At 50.6% G+C, this 26,010-nt stretch overlaps 2 protein-coding genes across 7 annotated transcripts in view; one reads left to right on the top strand and one right to left on the bottom strand.

Moving 5' to 3' along the window:
* Nucleotides 1–24,383, bottom strand: part of grin2ab (glutamate receptor, ionotropic, N-methyl D-aspartate 2A, b) — a 76,407-nt gene extending 52,024 nt beyond the window's left edge. For 3 of the 6 annotated variants that reach the window (XM_088374521.1, XM_088374515.1, XM_088374516.1), the window contains exons 1-4: nt 24,037–24,382; nt 21,081–21,208; nt 16,495–16,697; nt 13,684–13,845 (exon numbers count right to left, since the gene is read on the bottom strand). The gene's annotated coding sequence lies outside the window, so the exon portion shown is untranslated. Of the gene's footprint in view, nt 1–13,683; nt 13,846–16,494; nt 16,698–21,080; nt 21,209–24,036 lie in introns of all 6 variants that reach the window. The other 3 variants (XM_088374522.1, XM_088374520.1, XM_088374518.1) reach the window with 2 other exon arrangements.
* Nucleotides 4,115–25,977, top strand: myo15ab (myosin XVAb). Its single transcript, XM_088374529.1, has 68 exons — nt 4,115–6,665; nt 7,016–7,135; nt 7,217–7,534; nt 7,628–7,825; nt 7,914–8,146; nt 8,213–8,606; nt 8,696–8,778; nt 8,850–8,913; nt 8,973–9,082; nt 9,344–9,418; nt 9,493–9,583; nt 9,684–9,689; nt 9,768–9,871; nt 10,441–10,504; nt 10,763–10,876; nt 11,119–11,280; nt 11,724–11,843; nt 11,915–11,973; nt 12,668–12,791; nt 12,875–12,970; nt 13,066–13,197; nt 13,329–13,454; nt 13,544–13,621; nt 13,711–13,862; nt 13,932–13,977; nt 14,059–14,183; nt 14,400–14,517; nt 14,590–14,765; nt 14,834–14,918; nt 15,370–15,451; nt 15,527–15,657; nt 15,725–15,820; nt 15,977–16,105; nt 16,199–16,305; nt 16,365–16,567; nt 16,637–16,709; nt 16,783–16,974; nt 17,065–17,138; nt 17,204–17,277; nt 18,514–18,616; nt 18,693–19,012; nt 19,210–19,300; nt 19,390–19,485; nt 19,574–19,634; nt 19,736–19,829; nt 19,919–20,036; nt 20,112–20,227; nt 20,301–20,360; nt 20,942–21,017; nt 21,083–21,198; nt 21,291–21,409; nt 21,553–21,806; nt 21,870–21,944; nt 22,019–22,224; nt 22,408–22,523; nt 22,636–22,705; nt 22,777–22,849; nt 22,939–23,012; nt 23,082–23,164; nt 23,237–23,367; nt 23,447–23,541; nt 23,603–23,777; nt 24,153–24,313; nt 24,405–24,538; nt 24,843–24,976; nt 25,235–25,368; nt 25,579–25,719; nt 25,786–25,977. Exons 1-68 carry the CDS (start codon nt 4,116–4,118, stop codon nt 25,885–25,887), a joined length of 10,812 nt encoding a protein of 3,603 aa, XP_088230655.1. The 5' UTR covers nt 4,115; the 3' UTR covers nt 25,888–25,977.
* The last annotated feature ends 33 nt before the right edge of the window (nt 25,978–26,010 follow it).

The raw sequence follows: 26,010 nt of genomic DNA, 5'->3' as shown, positions 1-26,010 counted from the left end.
TCCGCATTGGAAGACCACCCCCCTGAGTCTGGCTTTGCTTCCCGTCTGATTGGACCTTTTCACACCCGTCCAAAGGCGACGCGTGCCATTAGAGATCCGAATCGTAAAACGGAAAAGACACAAACTCACACGCCTGCCTGCCTGCCTGCCTGCCTGCGTGTGTGCGTGCGTGCTCTTTGCTGCTTGGTAATGATCAGATAGGCTTACGCTTCGGGGAGCAAAAGATCACTATCCGGCAACCCAACACCAGGCTGGACAGATCTGGCAATCGGATCCCCTGAGGAATAATTTGGTTGATGGCACTCATAATCACAGCCCTGACACCGATCCTCTCGGGAGCCCGCGTGTCGGACTGAGTCGTAGGCCCTGATACCGATACCCGGCGGGAAGATGTCATGCGGGGATGTTTCTCCTGCTCTACGAGCGAGTGGGAAGGCGGGCAGCATGCAGCCGTTGACTCCCGTTTAAAGGAAACTGGATGGATGGATGGACGCAGCCATGGGGAGAACATACAAACTCCACGCAGGAAAGCTGGAGCCAAATTTGAACCCACAACCTCTGCACTGTGAGACATCAGCCATCGTGCCGCCCTGAATAATACATCCTCAAACTCCAAACTACAATCCCAAAACACTTCAAATAAATATTATCCTTAAAAATGAATAGGCCACCAGTTATTTATTTATTTATATATTCGTGTTATTAATTAATCTTATTTATTTATCTTTTTTTTTTATTATTTATTTATCTTGATTTGTACACATTTTTTATTTTATTCTATTTATTTTGGCACGAGCAAAAACACAACCCGGGCTAAAGTGGCAATTAACAGAAGGTGTGGTGTAATTCTTGATTCTTGGGGTCTTTTGTCAAAAGCGTGGAAGAGAGCACGTTGCGGTGATGTCACCTGAAGAAAACAGGCTTTGCGGTTTATCTTGAGCAAGTCTCATCCTTCCTCTCTGCCTGTCGTGTCGTCTCTGTCAACCTTCTGTATTATTTATGGCCCGCCCCCTCCGCCGCTCGCTCGGGTTTCACCTGTAGAGCCGGATGACAAATGAAGACTCCTTGCGCCGGCCGCCGCAAGAAACCCCGATCGGAGGCATGCCGAGAACAGTCACAGGGACGGAAGATGGACTAGGCTAGAAGAAGAGAACATCCTAACATCCACTTTTGCTTTGTATATTTTGTTTTTCTACCGAGCTGCCTCCAGACGAAAAAAACGTTGGAATAGCGCCAAGCTCCCGGCCACCACGTTGAGTGGAGAGGTGACTACAACCTGCTATCAGTGTGTGTGTGTGTGTGAGTGTGTGTGTCTGGGTTGCCAGATTGAGATTTATGGGAGGTGTTTGTCCTCTTGCCCTGATATCAGAGTTTATCCAGTGGTACTGACAGGCCTTGGGAGACCTCGATAAAATGTAGTTCATATACTCCAAAACATAGTAGCAGGTCCTGGGAAATTTGAAAAACAAATCATCCATCATCTACTTGATTATGCAAAAAATTGTGCGCAAATTATTTTCAATCAATTCATTCTCGACCACCCAGGAGCTTTTTCTCGAAAGCCGAAAAAACTGAAGGTCACGTCTCGGTGGTTTCTTTCGAAATGCGTTTTTTTGAAGGTTGTCAGAATACCTCTGGAATGTCTCCATATCTGCGTGTTCTTCAGCAGGATTGATGGGGACCGCATTCCGACAGTTTGGAGCTCTAGCAAGGCGGACGGGCCCTGGCGCAGCACAAATCCACCAAGGCGTATCCAAACTCTCTTAAAGGTCAGACTCCGGAGCATTTGGTTTCACTCTTCTGAACATATCAGCTTCTATTCTTCACGCTTAAAAGTCAACCCCGTGTCTGCGTTAAAATGTCTTCCAGAATTTGGAGGCCTGCCATGGTGGAGCGCCGCTAGCTAACTGCTTGCAAAAATGCCTGGCAAGAAAGACCCCAAGAAGGACGACAAAAAGAAGGGCGGCAAGGCCGAGCCGGAGAAAAACAAAGAGGAAGAAAAGAAAGGGAAAGATGTCAAGAAAGGAGGAAAGGAGGACAAGAAGGCCGCCAAGGAGGACAAGAAAGCAATGAAAGAGGACAAGAAGGGAGGGAAGAGTGACAAAAAAGGAGGCAAGGATGACAAGAAAGGGAAGGACAAGAAAGGAAAGGAGGAGAAGAAAGGAGGGAAAGACAAAGGGAAGGGAAAGAAAGTGGAATCAGAAGAGGAGGAGGAAGAGGAGGAGGAGGAGGAGGAAGAGCTCCTGGATGATGAAGAGGAAGAGGATGATGAGGAGTTGAGTGAAGAAGAGGAGGAGGATGACAGGCGGGGCCGGGGGCGTGGAGGACGTAGGGCTGCGCCAACAGGAAGGCGAAGGAGAGGTGGCCAAGACTCAGAAGAAGACGAGGAGGATGAAGACGATGAGGAGGATGAGGAAGAGGAACCCAAAAAGATATCCAAGGACGGCCACCACCACCACCACCGCCATAAAGATGGGAGGTCCGATGCCGATCCAAAGAAGAAAGGCAAGAAGAGCGAGGAGGCCGCTCCCGTTCCCGTTCGGGAAATCCCGAAAAAAGGTCTCAAGAACATGTCCCGGATGTTCATGAAGTTTTCAGGCTTCAAGCGGCGGCGAAACAGCCGGAAGAAGCTCAAGAGCACCTCGCGCTTGTTCCTCGGCCTGGGCAAGAGACGCAACCGACTGGCCAAGAAGAAGCGCCGCAAGTCAATGTTGAAAAACACCTCTCGCTTCATGATGAGGTTCAAAGCCAGCAAGAAGAGAAAGAAGGAGGCCAAGGAGAAGGCAGCAGACGATGGAAAGAAGCCCACCTACATGCTGCTGCGCCTGGGTGGAGGTGGCAACTCGTCCCAGAAGAGCGGCTTCTTCAAGGGCTTGTTTGGCAAGAAGAAGGCTGGCTCCACCGGAGGATTGAAGGGTCGGAGTACGGTGCTAGGTCGGGTTGCCGCGGCAGCCAGATGGCTAAACGACCGTTTTGTGTTCAACAAGATGCGAAGGCAAGCGGAGGAGGAGCATTACTTGGAGGGACACCGCGGCCACGGCCGACGACGACATCTCCGCGGCTACCACAACCACGGCTACGAGCAGTGGGAAGACCCCCACGAATACGACCAAAATGGTCACGGACATCCGGATTATGGCTATGATGGTTACGGTGACGAGATAGCGTTTGGGGACCAAGATCCGTACGAAGCAGGGGCAGACTACCAGGACTTGGGGTACTACGAAGATGAGGGCATCTACGACCCCGGTGCGGAATATTATGCGCAAGGTATTTATGATGAGGACACAGGGGTCTACTATGACCCCCATCTGGTTGCCCAAGGATACTACAGCAACCAGGAAGCAGCGTTATATGGCTACCAGCAACAACAAGCGATGCCCATGTACAACGAAGTTGGTTTAGACTACTATGCGCCAATGGGTGAAGATCCAGTGTATGGACTTCATCAGGCTCAGGTATATTACGATGAAAATGGATCAGCTGATTATTATGACAGCAGGCAAGCATATTACAATAACGTCCATGCGGCAGCTTTGGGAATGCACGGGGAAGTTCTACCAAACTATCATGATGTTGTGGGTGTGCCCTACCAAGACTTCAACCCTCAGCAGATGGTTGGTTTTCCACAAGGGGGCCAACAGGTCTCTGGGGGGCAAATAATGGACATACAGGGTCAGTATGGAGACCAGTACGTCGATGAGCTGGATCAGTATGGGGTTGAAACTGGAGTGCTTCAGGGGGGCGAGACATTCAGAGTTCCCAGACCTCAAGTGCGCCTTTTTGGAAAAGAACGGCTCGAGGTACCGCTTCCACCTCCACCTAATCTTCCGCCTGATCCAGAATTTGAAGATATGTCCGATATCCAGTACGAAGACCAGATACCTCTCGCACCGGGACATTTAACTGACATGATGTTACAGCAGCAAATGATGTCCCCGCAAGAACAAATGATTATGTCCTCTCAGCGGCTAATGCCAGCGATGTCACCGCAGCAGCAAATGTTAGCGGAGCAAAGTATGGTACCCCAATTTCTACCACACCAAGTCATGTCCCCACAACACATGTTAACCCCACAGCAAGGGATGTTGCCGCAACAAGGGATGTCGCATCCGATGATTATTTCCCAATCAGTGATGACACCAGAGGAGCAAATAGCCATGTCACAGCAATCAGCGATGTCCTCACAAATGATGATTCCCCAATCAATGATGTCATCAGATGAGCAGCTGATGTCGCAGCAGCCCATAATGTCGTCACAAATGATGAGTTCCCATTCAATGATGTCACCGGAAGAACAGATGATGTTGCAACAGATGGCATCACCCCATCCCCAGATGGTACCCCAGCAGGGTTATGGCCTTCCATCAGTTCCCACGCCAACTGCCATGATTATCAAGCAAGCAAGTATGTCCCCACTTCCTGCCCGCCGCATGCCACAGTCTCCCAGTCCATCCCGACGCTCGGTTGTGATCCCTCCACCTCAGGTACCACATCACCCCAATCCTATGGTACCCTCACCGATCTTGCCACCAAGACAAATCCCCTCCCCACATCCAGCCATGAGGAATAGTATAAATGCCCAAAGACCCCCCTCTGTCATTTCACAACGGATCTCGCATCCGCCCTCTCCCGTGGCCTCCTCCCTGGCTCATCCCAGAATGCAACCTCAGGCTCGGGTACCCTCACCGTCTTTTTCCCCTCGCGCTTCCTTCATTCAGCGAAGTCCTCCACCGTCACCGAGGACCTCAATGATACAGCACTCTCCTCCCGCTTCCCCACGTGCATCAATGAGGATTCGAAGTCCACCCGCATCACCTGCTCCTGCCGGTAGTCCGTTTGGAGGGAGGAGGTTGACAGGACAATCATCTCCAGATCCTATATCTCCCGTCCTCTCTCCTCAACTTAGCAGAAGACAATCTCCTACTCAATCCCCTAGAGGTTTATCCCACGAAGTGCCTCGATCGGCATCCCCGACTCTCTCCCGTCGCTCGACTCGGCTACTGAGGGATCCCACACCACTAACCAGACGCAAGATGGGTGGAAATGTTCCCTTGGGAACTGTCAGACCTTCACCTATGGGTCTTAGAGGGCGTCCAGTACCCCCACCCACCCAGAATGTGCGTCCATTCCATGCCGGCTCTATAAGAAGCAATAGATCATCTGTACTCACTATAGACTCTTCTCATCAGTCTTCTCCTTTTCAGTCACCTCACATGATACACCGTGCGCCCCTTGTGAGGCGGGAGTCTGGGCGTTTTGCTCCGCGTCCTGTAGCCCGGGGGCGTCCACTTGTTGCCCAAAACTCCTCGAGGAGGATACCTTCACCCTCACCGAAGCACATTTCGCATCGCGCATCCCCACGTGGCTCTCCTCGACACTCTCGCATGTCCAGTCCCCTCTTGCCTGCCCACGGCGTCCAGCCACCGGACCTGTACACCTCAACCTACGTGGATCCTTTCACCGATCCAGTCGCTACCCCTGCTTCGCCAATGCTATCTCGTGCCTATCAAAATCAAGCCATTCGCCAGGCTTCTTTCTCTTCCCCTTTTGGCCCCCAAGCCGACATGGACAGAATGTCAGCCCAATACGCTGAACCAAATCCTCTTTCATCCCCTTTGCTCTCTGCTGCAATGCAAAACCAGGCACTTCAAGATGCCTCCTACCTTTCCCCATTGGCTCCCCGCAGGTCACCAGCGATCCCATCTTCTCCGCTTTTGTCCGGAGCGCTGCAGAATCAAGCGTTGAGAGACGCGTCCTACATTTCTCCTTTGCAGAGGCCACGATCTCCTTACGAGCAACCTATTGCCCCCTCGTCCCCAATGGTGTCCAGAGCCCTGCAAAACCAGGTACTAAGAGACGCATCTTATGCCTCTCCTCTCCAAAGGCCACTATCTCCTTATGAGCAGCCCATGGCCCCTTCCTCCCCTATAGTTTCTACAGCGCTACAAAACCAGGCACTGAGAGAGGCATCCTATGCTTCACCTCTACCAAGACCGTTATCTCCCTATGAACAGCCTATGGCCCCTTCCTCCCCATTGGTTTCCAGAGCGCTGCAAAACCAGGCTCTCAGAGATGCTTCCTATGCTTCTCCCCTTCAAAGGCCACAGTCGCCCTACGCAGCCCCGTCTGGGCATTCGTCTCCACTGCTTTCTGGAGCTATGAGATACGGTCAAGCACTCAGTGGTGTGGCTTCCTATCCCACACCGCATCTCCACTCGCCATACGGACAGACGTATGTTACCGGGTACGATTACATATCCGAGCCTGGCCCGGCACCGCTGCTGTATGACGCTTTACAGAACCGTGGCGACTTCCAGAGCGTTACGTCTTTAAGATCCCCGATGATGCAACGCTATAACCCTTATGCTCCCGTCAGCCCCAAGCTTCACAGCGCGCTGCAGCAAAACCCAAACCTCCGCCAAGTAAGCTATCAGACTCCTTTGCAACTCAGATCCCCCTACAAACCTCCACCACCTTCTTCACCAATGCTGGCAAGTGCCATACACAATCCCCAGTTAACGGGGGCGTCGTACAGGCTGGCAGACGGAACCTTTTTGTCACCCTATGCGGAACCACGTTCCTCACCGCAGCTCGGTCAAGCCTTGCAAAACCAGCAAATCCGGGGAGCTTCGTACATTTTGCCTGATGGATCAGTTATCAGGGTGGGTATCAAAGCAACTTCTGTTCATAAACAGGCTGTCCCAAAAATATATAGGCTACATACTTATACTGTATAACATTTTTATTTACAGTAGGCGTGTGTTTATTGACAAAGAGTCTTGTCTAATTTGTTAGTTACTTAAAATAACGGTCTAAAATGATTTAATGGTCTTCTCTCCCTAGTCTTGTCTACTTTTTCCTGCGCATTTGAAAATGTTCAAACTGTTCAAAACAGCATCTTCCAAACATAATTGATCATGTCTCTTGTGGCCTTTCAGGATTTTTTCTAGACAGCCTGTATAAGCAAGTGCTTTTCATCAAGTAGTGTCACTGTCAATTTTGCCCTATGCAGGACCCGCGAATTCCCCTGAAACCCATGTCCCCGAACCTTGCCAGGGCGCTTCAGAACCAGGATCTCAGGACAGCTTCATACACTCTCCCCGATGGCACAATTATAGACCCTAAAAACCAAGTAACGTATGATTTGTGACTAGAATGAATGACTTGAATACACATTGTTTCTGCCTTTGACAATCTGTGTCTTGGCATACAGGCACCTGTTTCACCAAACCTCGCCAAGGCCCTAAAGAACCCCGCCTTACGTGAAGCTTCCTACTCACTGCCTGACGGTACTATCGTCATTGACCCGAAAAAACCAAAATCCCCCAACCTCGCGGCAGCACTTCAGAACCCTTACCTGAAATCGGCATCTTACACACTGCCCGACGGGACCATCATCATCGACCCGCGGAAGCCCGTCTCTCCGAGTCTCGCCAACGCCCTTCAGAACCCTACCCTCAAGAATGCTTCCTTTAACCTCCCAGAGGGAGTTCGAGACCCCAATAAACCCATCCCGCCAGACTTGTTAAAGGTTTGTTGTCAACTGCCGATTGCAAATGTAGTGACATGATAAAGTAGTTGGTCTCTCAGAATTGTAAAACTTGACCTTATTTGAACTTATCAGGCTCTTAATAACCCAGCTTTGAAGGGGGCAACCTTAACCCTCCCCGATGGAACCATGATTGTTGACCCAAGAAAACCAAAGAGCCCGAACCTGACCGCTGCCCTTCAAAACCCTCACCTCAAGGGTGTATCGTACACCCTGCCTGACGGAACCATCATCATCGACCCGCGCAAGCCGCTCACTCCCGACCTGTCAAAAGTACATCATCCTAACTCTGTTTGCATTGATGATTTTGCAAATGGTGTATACAGATTGCAAACGGTTTCCTGCTTTTACCGCCCATTAGGCTCTTGCCAATCAAAACCTCCGGAATGCTTCCTATCAACTCCCTGATGGTTCCCTGGTCATCCCTGGTCAGCAGCCAAACCTCACCGCTGCTCTGAGGAAGAACATGGCCCTTCGTTCTTCCGATCTCTTTCATCTCCCTCAAAACTCAGTGTTCACTGGAGCACCGAAACCCGACAGTCCAAACCTCTCTTCCGCCTTGAAGAACGACGAACTGCGTGGCATCCGTTACAGGTGAGGGAGGAAACCACAAGAGATCAGGTAAGGAAAAATTCAACTTGAGCCACATTTGTCCCATAGGTTGCCGGATGGCTCCATCCTGACAAGACGGTTCCACAATCCCAACCTGGCCAATGCCATTCAAAACCAGCAGCTTCGCTACGCTTCGTACAGGCCCCCACCGGCGCTATACGGCACGGATAATCGTTACGCTGCAGTCCCACCCTACGGGCCCCACTCAGGCCACTGGGCCCGGAATGCCAGAGGCGGCGGTGAAACAGGGGAGGACGTGTGGGCTGCTGAAAGAGTTTTACCTCACGGCACCGTCCAGCATCTGGCCAAGTGGTCCATGTATAGAGAGACCGGTGTGTTGGACAGCTATTTACTCACGGCCAACGTCGAGAACGAACAGCTTCAGGATCCAGACTGGACTCCTGTCCGAGAGAGGGATCCTGGGCAGAGCTGGTATGACAAGGTAGTTCACAGAGAATCATCTCAAATTTGGACCATGATGACCAGATCCTTCAGCCTAGTTACACACCATTGTTATTGTTTTTTTTTTAGATCTACTCTATCTTAAGCATGCCGACAACCGGCCACAGGGTTATGCGCTGGGCTGAGGGCATGGAGGACTTGACGCAGATGCCGTAAGCCTCACAAGTCAAATATCTGAGTGTTGACCCAAGACATTGTCGAGATCCTACCCGTTTAATTTCAGCGAACTGAATGAGACCACCGTCCTGATGAACCTGAAGAAACGCTACGACCAGGAGCTCATTTATGTAAGTTTGCTCCCTATGTGAACGTAGTACAAAGACACTTGCATATTTTCTTTCAAAAGACGTACATCGGCAGCATCCTGGTCTCCATCAACCCCTACAAGTTGCTCAACATTTACGGCACAGACATGGTACTGCAATACGAAGGCCACGGCCTGAGCGACAACCCTCCGTAAGACTCTCATTTTGTTCAACGGCGAATTTACCTCCATGATGGCTAACGTACTAAGAAGCCATCTTGTTAGCTTAGTGGCTACTTCAGTCCATCCTGTTATTTGATGTATTATATTTGGAAAAAGTCCAAACTGCTGGTTTGGGTTATTGAAGTTCACTAGCTAATGCTACACTTAAGAGTCCATTTTGCTAGCTTAGAGGTATCGTCGAGCGTTCATTGAACTAGCGCATGATAGTAAAATGTGTGCCTGTGTTGCAGTCATATTTTTGCCATCGCTAATCTCGCCTACACCAACATGATGGATGCCAAAGACGACCAGTGTATCGTGATCAGGTACTGAGTTTGTATTGTTTTTCTGTTTTTTAACGTGATGCAAATTCTCCCAATTGTGCATGATTTGTTTGCAGTGGAGAAAGCGGCTCTGGGAAGACGGAAGCCACCAAACTGATCCTGCGTTACTTGACAGCCATACATCATAAGCGCAACGTGGCGCAACAGGTACGCCCGCCATTTTATTTTTTTTCATGAATTGTCAACGGAACCAAAATGTCAGCTAACGCTATGGTCGATTTCCTTCGTCTTGACTGTGTGGCGTCAGATCCAGGTAAGCTATTTGACCGCAGTGTCGTCGAGCCTGCTGGGGGTGGTTGTCGTGGTCATGTGTGTATTTACCTATTCTTAGATTTTGGAAGCCACGCCCCTTTTGGAGTCCTTTGGCAACGCCAAAACGGTGCGCAACGACAACTCGTCCCGCTTTGGCAAATTCACCCAGCTCTGCATGGAGGAGTGAGTGCTGAGCAAACCATGGCAAAATCCTCGCATATTTCTCGACATCGGCAAATGTTTTGCGAAACTGTGACAACTTCAAAAATCTTTCCACAATTTATGCAGAAATTGTCAAATTTGGACCACATTTCTTAAGCTATTCAAAGCATTTCAGCTCATTCAAGCGTTCCTTTGCTAGGTTAGCATTTAGCTGCTTTTTAGCATATTTGAAATAATAGTATGTAAACTCTCTTTCTTGACACTTCTATGAGAAAATAATTGTAGTCGCACAATTTGGATAAATGAGAAAAAAAAATAGCAAGCCTGTTCTCATTCTTTTTTGTAACCGTTAAAAATGACGCTGTCACTAACGAAATGTGTTTTTTTTTTTTACCTCCTTGGTGTGGTTCTTATGTAAGCAGTAGCGTAGCGCCCACCGCGATAACGATACCACACACGCAGAGAATCGAACACTCTGACGTGTGGCATTAACACACTTAGCCAAAGACGACGCAAACACATTACACATGCACCGCTTGTTACTTAACTCTCAACTCTGTGTGTGTGTCCACTCTAACTTAATTAATCAGGGGCCTAATCAGCGGTGCCATAACATCTCAGTACCTGTTGGAGAAGTCTCGCATTGTCTTTCAGGTAAACTGGACACACACACACACATACACACACACACACACACGGCGTCTTCTTACAAGTGAGTCAGAGTGGGAGAAAGAGGAGATTCATGAGTCAGTCAGTGTGAGGTGTCAAACATGATGCTGTGTGGCTTTAATCCTGATGCCCCTCAAACATGTCCATCAATGGCATCCATCCATCCATCCATCCATCCATCCATCCATCCATCCATCCATCCATGTATTCCAATTTAATTTTAGTTTTTTTTCTTGCGTTGAGGCCAAATCGGAGCGAAACTACCACATCTTCTACGAGATGCTGGCAGGGCTTCCTTCGCACGAGAAACGCTCGTTGTATCTGCAAGACGCCGAGACCTACTATTATCTCAACCAGGTACGTGCACGGAGCGTGGGGCCAATCAATTTCGGGGTTCACAAATGACTTGTCATCTGGCTTCCAAGGTGACATTTGTCCTCTGGACGTTGACGAATGAACGGGCGCAAATGTAAATGTGGCTTGGGCGACCTTTCACTCTGTTTGATGTAATTGATGAATGCCAGTGCGCCAGTCGAGTGAGCGCTGGGCTTTTGGAGCGGCGCTTTTTAAGGCCCGCCCGCGTGTGCCCACGAGCGCAGGGAGGCGACTGCAAAATCGCAGGCAAGGACGACGGGGAGGACTTCCGCCGCCTGCTAAGCTCCATGGACATCCTGCGCTTCAGTGCTGAGGAGCAAAAGGACATCTACCGCCTCCTCTCCTCCATCCTCCACCTCGGCAACGTCTACTTCCAGTCGCAGCAGGTTGACGGCAATATACATTTTTTAAATTTTATTTTATATATATATATCTTTTAAATTATTTAATATTATAAGAATGTTGGTTTAAAATATTTCACATTTTAAATACTAAAATATTGATGTGTTTAAATCATGAATTGGGTCATAATTAGTCAATTGTTTTTTTGAATAACTAAAAATATAGAATTGGTCATTTAATGATTTTTTTTAGAAAACAATGTTTAAACTAACTACTGGATGAGATGATTAAAAATGAATAAATAATCAATCAAAATGAATCATCCCATTTTGATCAATCAATTCTGAGAAAAAAATAAACGACAGCACTCTTAATCGTGGAAATGCTCCATGGGCCGAATTCAAGAAGACAATGTGCCGTATGTGGCCCGCGCTCCTTACGTTGCGCCACCGTCGCTAACGACACTCTTTGGTGATGCCCCCTGTAGGCCGGAGGCGGTCAAGAGCCGGCGGCGGCGGTGGTGAGCACTCAGGAGATCCGAGTGGTCGCCGAGCTGCTGCAGGTGTCGCCTGAAGGCCTGCAGAAGTGCGTCACCTTCAAAGTTATGGTGAGCGCCACATGCCAACGACACGCCAATGACACGCAAGCTTCACGAAAAGCCTTGTGTTGCCTTTGCAGGACACAGCGAGGGAAAAAATATCCACACCGCTCACAGTGGAAAGCGCCGTGGATGCCAGGTCAGTTCAAGTCCATTTTATGGATTTAGCCTTTTTTTTTATGATTTCATATTTCACCATTTAGTGGTCACAAGAAAGCAGCAAAAAGATTTTTTTTTTAGCTGCCAGAAGTGTGGCCTCAAACTACACCTTGGCCCTCTACATATTAGAGGTGTAACAATTAATTGAATAATCGACAACTAATCAACAATTATTTTTGATCATCATTTAGATCTTTTTTTAAAATGAAATTTGTCCAAATGCTGCCAATTTCAGCTCCTCCGCAGTAAATTTCGATTCCTGTCGTCCTGAAAGCCAAACGATTTTTTGTGCTGAATCCAAATCCAACTTTTGCTTGCACTTTGGAAAACGAGGATTTTTTGCCTATTTTCTGACATGTTACAAACTCTCTGAATCATACTTGCTATATATTTGATTAAAAATGATGACAATTCAAACTTGAATAAGGAAAATGGAATCGAACTGCTCGGCATCAAACTCGATTATTGCTGTGGGAAACCTTGCTGAGATTTTCTTGCCGTCCTTGAAAGGGGGCAAGTAAGGACAAAGGATGTAAAGACGAGCGTTCGGGGGTGTTCGGAGAGGTTTGGAGGTGGGGGGGGGGGCTTATCTTTTCAGATGCCCTCTTGTTGCCATAGCAACCAGGTTCCCTTGTTTCCATAGCAACCCTGTTGCGCGTGTTCGTGTCTCGTAGAGACGCCGTTGCCAAGATCCTCTACGCGCTGCTCTTCAACTGGCTGACGGAGCGTATCAACGGACGGGTGTACCCTCGCAACGAAGCGCTCTCCATCTCCATCCTGGACATTTATGGATTCGAGGTCACGTTTTTTTCTTTTACCGTGTATCAGTTATAACTGCCACTGACAATGAAGGTCGCACCGTTTCAATAAAACTTCTGCAGGATCTCCAGGTGAACAGTTTTGAGCAGCTGTGCATCAACTACGCCAACGAAACTTTGCAGTTCTTCTTTAACAAAGTCACCATCCAGCAGGAGCAGGTCAGGGAAAAACCTTGTTGTTGTTTTTTTTATACCAAGCCCGTTCGCAAATCACACAAGAAAAAAAACCAAGAGATCTGAGATCTGGCCCGTAGGAGGAGTACATGCGTGAGCAGATCGAGTGGCGGCACCAGCCCTTCGGCCAAGACCGAGCCTGCCTGGACCTGATCGCGGCAAAGCCTCACGGGATACTTCGCGTACTTGACGACCAGTGCGGCTTCCCTCAGGTGAGCTTTGAGCGCCAATGGCGGCCGAGATGGCGGCCAAGATGGCAGCCAAGATGGCCACCAAGATGGCCACCAAGATGGCCGCCGCTCACCTGGTCTCCCATCCATCCATCCATCCATCCATCCATCAGGCCACAGACCACACCTTCCTGCAGAAGTGCCACTATCACCATGGCAACAACCCCCTGTACGCCAAGCCCAAGATGCCGCTGCCCGAGTTCACCCTCAAGCACTACGCTGGCAAAGTCACCTACCAGGTAAAAGCGGGAAGACATCCAAAGTTCTGACAAATGAATGTCAAGTAGTTATGACTCATTAAAAAGTTGTCTCTCGTTTTGGGTCTTAGGTGACCAAGTTTCTGGACAAGAACTTTGACACGGTGCGCCAAGATGTCCTGGACCTTTTCATCCGCAGCAAAAACGGAGTCAGACTTGGACTACTTTTCCGTCATCTGCGTGTGGGTGGGTGGGCCAGCTCAGTGCTCACCTGTGTTTTGCGTGCGCGTGCCTCCAGATGGTGTCCGAGCTCTTCCTGAAGCATTCCGAGGAAACGTCGCAGAATCGCTCCAACGCTCGGCGCGGCAGCGCCGCTCGCCGCTTCCAGCCCGGCACGGTCGGCGCCAAGTTCCAGAGCAGCTTGCAGGAGCTCCTGGAGAAGATGGAGAGGTAGAAGACAACGTGGGTAAAAGTTGCAGCTCCCTTGTGTCCATTCACCGATTTTATTTTTCTTCCAAGGTGTCGCCCGTATTTTGTGCGTTGCATCAAACCAAACCAGCGTAAGGTAGCTAACGACGGGCCCCGCCGGCCGCGCTACCTTTCCGGAGCGGAAGAGCTGACGTGCGAGCTTTTTGCGGCCGTTTAGGAAGCGGCAACGTTTGACTTGGATCTGGTGAGCGCGCAGCTGCGCGACTCAGGAATCATGGACACCATCCGCATCCGCAAGGAGGGCTATCCCGTCAGATGGACTTTTCACAGCTTCCTGAGCAGGTGAGAAGCCACATGGAGATCACGTTGACGTGACATGGGATCAGCTTCATGGCTGACATGATGTCCACATTTGTCTCACCGGACAAGAGCTTGAATGACTTCCACTTTGGAGATCAATTTGTGGATTTTCCGTTTGGCTTACAATCCTTTCGATTGTTAAGCTACAATGAAGCCTTTGAATGTTTTTAGAAGCTTGAGAATGAAGAGTTTGTGCAGGTACAAAGCGCTGCTCTGCTTGAAAGACGCGCCTACGCCCGACGGAGAAAACTGCGTCATCATGCTGAGAAAACTGGGCCCCGTCAAGGTCGGCTCCTACCAGCTGGGAGTCACCAAGGTCTGCCCGCCCGCCCGCTCGCCCGCACGCACGTGGAGGGAGCCGCTAAAATGCTTGCGTGTGCACGCGCAGATCTTCCTGAAGGAGGATCTGCACCGGCTGCTGGAGGGCAAGCGCGAGCGCGTGCGCAACATCGCCGCCCTCACGCTGCAGAGATACGTGCGCATGTACTTCATCCGCAAGAACTTTGTGGAGTTCCGCCGCTGCATGACGCTGCTGCAGGCCCGATGCAAAGGCTACGTCGTCAGGCGAGCGAGCCGTCGCGCGGCTTTCTGCAAGAATGCAACATCTGACAGTTGATTGGTTTTCGCCACAGAAAGAAGTTTAGTCGCAGGAGGAAATGTCTCGTCAAGTTTCGCGCCACGATGCGACTCGTCGTCAATCGGCAGCGCTACTTGAGGGTACGTGTCGTGGACAGTATTATAATAATTTCATGAATTATTTCATTGAAAAAAAATCTAAATATTTAGATTTTTTTACTGAGCAAAACTCTGCTTCCATTTAGATTGTTTTTAAAAAAGATTTCAAAACTTAATCATGTAATTGAATACAAAAATAAATTACAAACCTACATGGAACTCAAGTGTGCAGTTTTAAGTTTAGTTCAAAAAATTGCCATGACTGAATTTGTCCCGTTTTAGAACCTGCAAAATGGTGCCAGGCGAAAATAAAACAGCCATGAAAAAACTAATTGTAATGATGATGAATGAGCTCATGAATTTGACATTTTGATTATGTTGTCGTTTCATCAGACGGTGGTGGAGCCAGCGAGGAAGGCTGAGGAGGTGAGCGAGGAAGATGACGACGGTCACATGCTGAGACAAAAATGTGTCTGCGTGTGTGTGTGTGTAGGACCGCCTCAACCGAGAAGTGGTAAACGTGACGGTGCTGCCCATCCCCGTTGAGTTGGCGGCGCTGCTTCAGGCGGCTTCAGGTGCGCACGGGACGGGCCTATAAATAAACACGTGTGTGAGAGCGTGTGTGTGTGTGTGTGTGTGCGTGTTTGCAGGTGGCACCGAGCTGCACTCAGACTGCCTGGCGTTGGTCCAGGCTCCCAAAGTTCAGGTTGAACCTCAGCTGACCTTGCCCCTGGACATCAACAACTACCTCATGACTCATTACGTCCGCGCCATATTTAGGGTGAACACACGCACATGCGCACGCGCACGCACAAAGCTGTGTTTAAAGGTCGCGCGCGGCTTTTTAGGAGCCATCCTTTGGGATGCTGACGGCCCCTTTGGACAACTCCCTGACCCGACTGGATCAGAACTTGAAGCAAGGAGCCCTCAATATCTTTCTTCTGGTACTGCACCCCATTCAACACACACACACACAAACTAGCAAACAAATCCCAAGAAGCAACTCTCAACTAGTTTGACCGTGCTAACTTTCTGGCTCGCACCTCCTTTACTAGCTAACAAAGCATTCAAGACTCAGCTGTTTGTACATCATGTGTCAGATTCTACGTTTCATGGGCGACCCGGAGCTGAACGGAGCTCAGGAGAACCTCTTTGGGAATTACATCATCCAGAGAGGGCTCGCCAACGCCGAGCTCCGGGACGAGATCTTTGCTCAAGTGGCCAATCAGGTCCTGACGGAGCGCCAACGCAACGGTTCGGGGGGGATGGGGGGCATCATCGCCTCGGAAGTCACGCCGTGCCTTTTGTCGACCCACTTGCAGGTTTGGAGGAATCCCAACGCGCTGAATTGCGAGCGCGGTTGGCTCCTCATGTCCTCGTGTCTGTCCGCTTTCCCGCCTTCTCCCAGGCTGGCCAAGCACCTGCTCAAGTAAGTGGGACTAACCCATGCGCCCATGCCACGTGTTGAGCCACGTTCTGGGGTCTCAGGTTTGTGTCGGACTACGGGCCGGAGGGCTACGACTCGGTGTGTCAGCACGCTCTGCTGCAGGCCATGCGGCGGCGACGCAGCGGCGGCGACGGCGATGGCGATGGCGTGGACGGCTACCCGCGCACCTACCCGCCGTGTCTGCTGGAGTGGACGGCCAACCGCAAGAGGGCGCACACCCTCCTCCACGTGCACTGCTTGGATGGTACGGGGCCGCAACGCCGCAGCATCCAAATGAGTTTTGTTCCTCGGCTCAACGTGTGCGTTCCTCCAGGCGTGTCCGTCCTGTGTCCGGTGCACTCTTGGACCACAGGCGAGAACATGGCCAAAGACATCTTGCAACACAGGTCAGAAGAAGAAGAAAAAAAAACAACAACATGGTCAGCGTTCTGAAACATTGAGCCGGGCGAGCGTTTTCAGGGGCGTGACGGAAGGCCGTCAGGGCTGGTCCGTGCTGCTCAAGGAGCCGGCGCAACGGGTGGAGCTGGAGGGCTCAGACTACGTCCTGGACCTGATGTCCGACCTGGAGTTGCCTGCCCGCTTCCCCAAGCACAGCAGCTACTTTATCATCTCCGCTCAGGAACCGGGACGCGTGCGGGCCAATGCTAGCATGTAAGAGACGGACAGACGGACGCTTAGTGAGCCAAGTATTTTGAAATGGGGGAAAAAGTCTTCCTGACATTGTCTGACTTGATTTTGTAGAAGTCTGCTGGGTGGCGGCTTTGACAGCAATGACGGATTCATACCGTCGGCCATCATTGGCCACGATGGCCAGGGTAGGCACACACACACACACACATTCACAACTGTTGTGTGACCCAAGCTGGTATGTCCTCCTTAGACCTGGAGCCTCATCCAGGAATGGATCACTTCCTGGATAGCCTGTTTGACCCGGTGCTGTCCGACGGGAGCGCAGTAAGTTCCATTCGTGCCCAAAAAATGCGGAACTTCACCGCAGCTTCCGTCTTTCGCTCGCTATCGGAAGCAGCCGACAGGAATGGACGCGTATCAGATGTGTCGGACAGAGCGAGATTACGTTACCCGGTTAGCGCAAGCGGCGCGGGCACCAGATGGTCGCGGTGATTTCACGAAGCTGGCCGGGCGACGGTGGCAGCGGATCAGCTTACCGGGCGGGAACTGACACTTGCCTCACGCACGCACGCACGCACCCACGCACGCTACTTGACTCATTTGTGACGCACGAATACTTTGATTGAAGATGGAAAGCAATACGGCGCTCCATTGGTTCTTCCGTTACGTTAGCTTGATTACATCCAAACTCCTTTGGGCAGATTATTTTATTAGCTATTGGAATTGCGTACAAATGACTTAATGTCTGTTTGGGGGTAACCATGATGACGTAGAAACTAGTTAGCTTGTTTAGTTAGTTTTGTTTTATAGCATGATAGTCATTAGCGCTCGCTTCGTCATTGGTCAATGACCAAGTCTTTTGTTTAACTGGGTTTGTTGGCTGTGTGTGGGCGGTTAATTCAGTTCGTAATTGTTTGTTGGTTAGCGTCAGTGACTAATTTTGTAGCGTACGCGAGAAACGTTAGCGTCATCCACCGAGTTGACGTGCGGGGCCAGTGTGGTGTCTCAACATCTCAACTCCACATACAGCACTTGCGTTTTAGTCTGCTTTATTATTTATTGCCCCGGCCTTTTCCAAAGCTTTCCCTCAAGTATAAGCCAGCATGTTTTATTCACCGCAATCCAGCGGTAGGATTTGGCCTCCGCTCAGCGCTCTCACCCCGACCGAGCGTTCAAGCGCCCGCCCCGCCCCGCCCCCTTCACAGCTGACGGATTTGAAAGCATATCTGACAAACGGTGCTCAAGACATTTTCATTTTTACCCTGGCTCGCTGGGCTCATTCTTTCACGTCAAAGCGAAGAGCATCATTTTCAAACAAACCTGATGTTTTCCCAGCTCCCCATCAACCAACCCATCTAGATATCGGCCCTTTTTTTTCTCCTTTCTGGTTATCTGTCATATCTTTACTTATTTTTGTAATGATTAGTTTTAATTGAGCAGTTTCAACACAATGTCATTTTACTAGACTGTATTTCTTTGATTTTATTTGCTGGCATTTGTCATGCATTTTCCTTCCCTTAGCAGAGACTGGCTGTAACTTATCTTTGTGGTCCCTGACAGGACGCGGACTCGGCCGCGCTGCTATTGAGCAGGTTGAAGGGCCGCGGAGGAGTTGGGTGGCAAGAGCAAGGCCCTTCAAGCGGCCCCCCGCCTCCACCTGGCGGTCAGACCAAAAAAAAAATAAACACCACGCATTGTAAAAATCATGTGAGGGACACAAATGTTTGTGTGTTCGGCAGCTGTTCGTGTGCTTCCCGTTGGCGGCGTGATGTCACTTCCCTTTGCGGCCCCCGTGTCGAGCCCCCCGACCTCGCCCATCATGAGCCCCCCCTCCAGTCCCCTGCTCCAGCACCCCCCCAGCCCGTACGCCGCCGACATCCCGCCGAGTCCGTACGCCAACATCCCGCCCAGCCCGTACGCCAACTTCACAGCGTCTCCCTACGCCGACGTGGGCCCGCCGTCCCGCTCGTACCCTCCCACGTCCGAGCCGGACCCTCAGACGGCCCACGGTCAAAATGGCAGAAGCGGGAACGCTTCACCGCCACAGGCTAACGCGCAGGTTACCGCATGAAGATACTCAAAAAAATACTCAAAGATAATTAGCCATGTTAAAAAAAAATTCAATCACACTCAGACTGCAATTGAGTCTCATTACATGGCACACCTTTCTTTGTTGAATCGTAATCAAAGTTCTATTTTTGCTTGTAATAATTATGAATACAATATTTGCACTAATGAGTCCATTTGAAACCTCAGGTTGCGTCTCATGACGTGAAAAGGGACAGCGGTCCTCGGAGGAAAGCTCCCGGAATTCCCATCAATCGTGACAAACCGGCCAAAACGTTTGGTAAGAATCATCACACGTTGGCCTCTCTCAAGTCTATTTTTGTCAACTTTGATTTGTGCGTGTTTGTTTGTGCGCGCGTGCGTGAGTAGCCCCCGTGGCCACGTCTCTTGCCCCCCCTGCTGGCGAAGTGGTGAAGTACTCTGCTCAGATTTCTGATCAGATCGTGCCTAGTCAGGATATTCAAGGTCAAACTTTCATATTATTAAACTTAAATATTCTTAAGTATCCATTTTAGAATAACATCTCATCAATATGATTTTGTTTTTCTTCCAGAAATTATCAGGCGGTACAACTCGCCACCTCCCCCGATGGAGCCATCTGCCCCCGGAAAAAGGTCGCAACATTATTATTTTTTAATGATGGTCATGAAATGATCACAGAAGGCACTGTGAGGTCAGGCCACGCGTGTATAATTGTGGTACATTTCTCATATAGGAGACCAGAGGGTAAATTTAAGAAGAAGCAAACGCCTCGCGATGAAGCTTTGCAGATCTTAAAACCACAGATGGACAACCGTCCTGATCCGCAGGTGCTCGTGCCGACGCGCACACAAAGACAGTTAGACAAAAATCAACACTCAAAGACAGCAGTACTTAATGACGCTTGCTGTACTTTTAGCTCAAGCGGCCTGTGGCCCCGCCCCCCTCTGCATCTGCCGTTCCGAAGACCACCTCCCAGCCCACCGACAACACAAAGAGCAGAGCGCCTTGTCGTCCGGTGCCGGTCCCACCGTCAGGTCCTCACACCCTTGACCACGCCTCACGCAAACACTCCCGGTCACATGACTCACGTGAATTTGGACCTACCGCAGTTTCTCGAGAGCTTCCGGTGGAATCGGAGAGCATCCAGACCAAACTGCACCGGAACGCCAATCAGGAACACTACACCTACACCAACGTTCCATGGAAACTCTACCTGAGGAAAGAGGTGCCTAAGCCTTCATTTGTTTGGACTGTGTGACGACACGGTACGTTGAGTGAATCTCTTCTCTTCTCGGCAGGTCTTCTATCCCAAGGACAGCTTCGACAATCCGCTGGTGCTGGACCTCATTTTCAAACAGGTGATGGGCAACATGGCACTCCAAGACAATGTTGCCTAAATTAACCAACACTCAAAGAGCCGAGTAGACTCTCAGTCAGGCCGAAGCAACCCTTGTGACATGGCACTCAAAGACACGCCGCCTAAATGACCTGACACTCAAAGACCCGAGTAGATGCCCAGTCATGTTCAAAGGTCCGTCGTGATACTCGGACACTTTGAAAAGGTGACACTCAAAGACACCCAAGACATTCACTCCTTTGATGTTGTGACATGGCACTCAAAGACACGTCGCCTAAATGACCTGACGCGTAAAGACCCGAGTAGACCCTCAGTCACGTTCAAAGGACCGTCCTGACTCTCAAAGACACTTTTAAAATGCAACGCTCAAAGACACTCAAGACATTGACTCGTTTGACTCGCGGCCATTGTGATTGCGATTTGCCACTAAGCTCATCAAAGCATCTCCAAATATCCTTTGATGCGCTCCTTTCGGCTGGTTTTCTTTTTGCGTTCTTTCTTTTCCCGCGGCTTGTCGTCACCGCTTTGTCGCCGACGCGGCAGATGAAAAGCGGCGTGCTTAATTTGCGCGCTCTTCCGCAGATCGTCAACGACACCCTGTCAGAGGCGTGCGTCCGCATCGGCCGCGATGAAAGGCAGCGGATGAAAGCTCTCTTTGGTAGTCTCTCTCTTCTTCCCACGCCACTTTTACACACATTTTAAACACACTCGTGATACTCACAGATGAACACGGGGTGCAACCCAACACGGATCCGGTGGAGGAACACGTGAAGAAACGCATCGTCGCGGCCGCCACGGACACCTGGGAAATCTACTTCTCACGACTCTTCCCGGCATCGGTGAGGGTGCCTGGGGAAAAGAAAAAAAACTTTGATAAATAGGCGTACAGTATGTAGAGCGGCGGCGGGCGGGCCGCTTTTTCTGCGTGCAGGGAAGCGTGGGAACGGGCGTGCAGGTGCTGTCGGTGTGGCAAGGCGGCATCAAGCTGCTGAAGACGGTGAAGAGCAGCGCCGCGGCTCCAGACTACTTCCGAGTCCTGCGAGCGTACACGTACGGATGCCGCAGCAAATGGCCACGCTTATACAAAAAACTTTTTTCCTCATTCACTGCCATTGACGCATAGAGACGTCCATATGCGTCAATGCCGAGGTTCTCCACCGGTCTGGTGACTCCAAACCGTCCCCCTGTCTCAGTTTTGCCGACGTCCTGTTTGTGAGCATCCCCTCGAAGAACATGCTGGAGTTCAACTTGAGCAAGGAGAAGCTGATCTTGTTCTCGGCCAAGGCGCCGCAGGTGAAGCGGCTGGTGGACGACTTCATCGGCCAGATCAAGAAGGACTCCCAGTACGTCATCGCCGAGCGCAACTTTGTGGCCGAGCGGCGACACCTGCTCAACTTGCACAAGGGCGACGTGGTCCGGCTGCAGGTTCTGGACGGCCTGGAAAAAGGTGGGTCGGCGGCGGACGAGCCCAGCGTGCGTGTGCGCTTCATGGCTGGCTGCGTGTGTGTAGGTTACAGTTATGGCTGCGTGGTGAGGAAGAAGGTGGTCTTCTTGGAGGAGCTCAAGAAGGACACGCAGGACTTTGGTGAGCGATGATGATGATCAACTTCTCAATTTTGCCTTTCCGTTCACGAACCTCTTTCACTCCACGTTTGCCAGGTTGGAAGTTCGGCGCCGTGTTTGGTCGTTCCGGCGCCTTTCCGTCCGAGTGCGTCCACCCCGTGGCGCCTCCCGACTTCCTGTCCCTTCCATTGGACCGCAAGGCAGAACCCCGAGGAGGGGCGGAGCGGTTCGCCGGGTCGTCGGCCGTGGCCGTCGCCGTGGCGTCCGCCGCGGCCGCACACGAGATAGATCAGACCATCGAGGTGCGAGGACACGCCACACAAATGACGCTTTTGGGCTTGACCTTTGGATTTGACACATTCGTGCAGAATTTGATCCGTTTTCCGTTCATTTTTAAGCACAAATTTCCAAAACTTTTCACAAATGAGAGACACATTGTCACTGAATCAATTGGCCACCATGTCGACCATCTTTGTTTTGCTCAGAGGCTTTCTCTGGATGGCTTGGACGGAGACGTGGACGAGACGACGCTGCAGGACAGTCAATACGACATGCTGGAGTTTGCCAGGAAGTATTTCAGACAGGCCGTCCCTGGGAGCGGGTAATTACTTCTCAATGTCTCTTGTGATAGATTCCAAACGAACAGCTACAAACTCATCTTGTTCAATAAACTAAATAAGAAAGAAAAAAATGCGTTTTGATCCTGCTTTCAGGGACTCCTTGAAGAATAGGAACAAGAGCCGAGTCTCCAGGGTGCCTGAGGAAATGATCAAGTTCTCCAAGGTTCTTCATTAATAACATTTGTTTACTGTCTTTTTTTTTTTTTGCCGATGCCTCTTGCGTGTTGTCTCCAGATTCCCCTGAGCGAGTCCCTCATCGAGCTCACCGATCCGGCCATGAACCGAGTGGCGGCGGACCTTTTCCTCTGTGCGTCATCTAATTACATCTTACACAAAAAATAAAAAATACAGCCTTAGTGCAATTTTGAGGAAGATCAACTTGTGTCCATTGTGTAGCGGTGATGCGCTTCATGGGGGACGCGCCGTTAAAGGGGCTGACGGAGCAGGAAGTGGTCAGCACCTTCCTTAAGGTATGTGCGCCATCACCGGACACTACAATAGGTACACCTTATGACTTCCAGGTGTGTGTGTGTGTTCAGTTGGTAGGAGAGTTCACCCTGATGAGGGACGAGGCCTACTGTCAAGTGCTCAAACAAATCACAGCTAACAGCAGCTCCAAAGCGTGAGTTTTCCGTTGCACGCCACACCATCAACATGCACGAGTCAAAAACCACATTTGGCCGTGTGTTTGTAGTGAGAGCTGCCAGCGAGGGTGGAGGTTGCTCTACATCCTGACGGCGTTCACTCGCTGCTCGGCCGTCCTCAAGCCCTTCCTGCTCAAATACCTGACGCAGGCCTCCCTGGGCGCCGGGGTGCAGTATCAGGGTATCGCAACGACGACCCCGTGAGAGTCAGAACAAGCAGTCAAAGCAATGAGCTGTCCCAATACTTTTGTACGTTTCAGGGATGGCCAAGGCGTGCCAACAGAACCTGGAGAAAACGTTCCAATACGGCGGCCGCAGCGTCCCACCCAACAACATGGAGCTGAAAGCCATGATGGTAAAAGGTCGTCGGCACATTTGGTCCGCTGGCGCTCTGACGTTGGTTTGGACGCCCTCAGGCTGGCAGAAGCTCCAAGCGTCAGCTGTTCCTCTTTCCGGGAGGCCTGGAACGCCACGTGAAGATCAAAACGTGTTCCGTTTCCCTGGAGGTGATGGAGGAGCTGTGCTACGAGATGGGCCTGCTCAGGTTGGAGGCCATCCAGGAGTACGCCATCTTTTTGGTCACCGACGGAGGTGCGTTTGAACAACTGCCGCAAAGTTTGCTTCAGAACGGTGAAAGCTCATTTGAACCGAGTCCGGTGTTAACAAACAAAAAAAAAGGCCTTTTTGTACAGCAGCCGTCAGCTGCAGAATTGGGCGCGATTGGCCACACCACCAGTAGAGGGCGCTGTGACCCGATAACTAGACAAACTGCTAAATGTGTTTCCTGTTGTTAGCTGACATTTGTATGTTATCGATGAAATGTAAAAAACAAAAACAAAAAATCACATACCTTGCCCAATGTGGTGGCTTGGACCGTCTCACCGGGTTCCCGCCTTCTGAACTCAACTGGTCCGGAACCGCTTACGGCATGCGCCATTATTAAAAAAATGGCACTTGCCCGGTCAGGTCAGAACGTGCGTCCGCTCAGCAAACATGAGTACATCCTGGACGCGGCCACCCAAGCCGAGCTGGTGGACAACAACTACAGCTTCTGGTTCCGACGCGTGGTCTGGACGCAGCCGCTCAAATTTGACAACGAGCTCTACGTCACCATGCACTACAACCAGGTACAGCGCATGCGCAAGGGTGACGACAATACACTCGTAATATTTTTGCTCAAAAAAACTCAAAATACGTGTTCTTTGCCGGTGTCACTAGATCCTTCCGGACTACCGCAAAGGTCTCCTGAATGTTCTGCCGTCAGGAAAAGTTAGCGATCAACAGTTCCAGCAGATTTCCAAGCTCGCCGCCTTGCAGCACAGAGCCAAAGACAACGTCTTCATCCCGAGCATGTGAGTCACTGTCATCTGATTTTGTGCTTCAAATCCACCTAGTAACAACTGACTTGTCGATCAATCATGGATATTGAGGCGTCCCAACACTTTTGGCGTTTTCCCCCGGTTTTGGCACTGACGGCGTTCAACAAGCATGCAAGGACAGACTTGTTGACAGGTTCGGCATCAGTCGCACGACTCGCGTGTCTTCTTATCTGTCGCTTTTTCATGGCGGAAGCGTCAGTGGAGCAGAGAAGCGTGCCGACTTAAGAAAAAAAAAACTGGAGTTGTGCGAGTGAGAAGACGTACGTGTCTTTCGCAGACACGAGCTGTCGGAGTACATCGCGGCGCCGCTCTTCAAAAAGCAGCCACCGCAGCAGTGGGTTGCCATGGCGACGCAGCACATGCAGCAGCTCCAGACCCTCAGCCCGCACCAGGCCCGAGCACAGTTCATGGGTGAGATCTTGAAATGGAATTCAATGAACAAAAAGTCACAAGTGCGCCGAGTGCCACAAGGAAACTTGATACAAACTTGAGCAGTTGGACTCCAGCTGTCATCGCAATATTTGATTCGGAGCTCTGGGGAAATCATTTCGCGCTGTTCGAACGCTTTAATAGAAGTCGGCTGTCCGAGCAGCCGAATGAATCTTGATGATGTCCCTTATTATGCATATGCAATGAGAGCCTAATACGTGTGTGTGTGTGTGTGTGCAGGACTGGTGAGCGCGTTCCCCATGTTCGGCTCGTCCTTCTTCTACATCCACAGCAGCAGCTCTACCTCCTTCTACGCCCCCTGCATCGTTGCTGTCAATCAAAACGGTCTCCACTTCCTGCACAAAAGCACACATGTGAGAACATGTTCAAAGCATGCTCGCAAATTTATTTAAGCAGAGAAATGGACAAAAGGAGCATCAAGTGGCCACTGGGAACCAAAATGGCTGACTTCCTTTTTTTTGTGTTTTCTGGAGTGGATTCTTGAGACTTTTTTTTCTGGGTCTGAATTTTCAATCAAATCCAGAGAGTACTATCTCCAACGTTGTGCCGTTTGTCCACCGCAGGACGTGATGGCAGTGGTCCCTCTGTCCGAGGTGCAATCCAGCCGCACGCAGAGGCCCTCTGCCGGGGCCAGCTACCCGTACGTGGACCTGGTCCTGGGTGACACGGACACGCAGCGGCTTATCCAGCTGCAACTCGAGCAGGTATGAACAAGATGAAAAAGTCTTGCGGAGGTATTTACCCAAACGCCGCCGGTGTTTTTTGCGTAGGGGCTGGAGCTGTGTCGAGTGGTCGCCATGCAGGTGGAGAATATGATGTCAACGCGCCAGAAGCAGCTCACGCTGCCGCCCAGCGAGATCACTGTGTTATAGTGCTCCACAAACCAGACCATGCTAAAATCTTGGTATTTTTGTTCATTGCACTTCAAGCTGCTATGCAAATAAAAAAAAGCTTAGCTCGTCTATGTGGCTAATTAGCAAGCGTGCCTAATGCTG

Source organism: Syngnathus floridae, chromosome 4, assembly GCF_059516105.1.
Source record: "Syngnathus floridae isolate MCC-2025c chromosome 4, RoL_Sflo_1.0, whole genome shotgun sequence".
Taxonomy (NCBI): domain Eukaryota; kingdom Metazoa; phylum Chordata; class Actinopteri; order Syngnathiformes; family Syngnathidae; genus Syngnathus; species Syngnathus floridae.
Note: the sequence above shows the minus strand (reverse complement) of the source record. Positions and strands in the feature narration are given on the sequence as shown.

Bases quoted from the DNA above. Each gene is read 5' to 3' on its own strand.
- myo15ab (XM_088374529.1), top strand. From the start codon at position 4,116: ATGATTATTTCCCAATCAGTGATGACACCAGAGGAGCAAATAGCCATG. The intron at 11,974-12,667 runs GTCAGTTCAAGT...CGTGTCTCGTAG, and splicing joins GAAAGCGCCGTGGATGCCAG to AGACGCCGTTGCCAAGATCC. The intron at 14,184-14,399 runs GTGAGAAGCCAC...GAGTTTGTGCAG, and splicing joins TTTCACAGCTTCCTGAGCAG to GTACAAAGCGCTGCTCTGCT.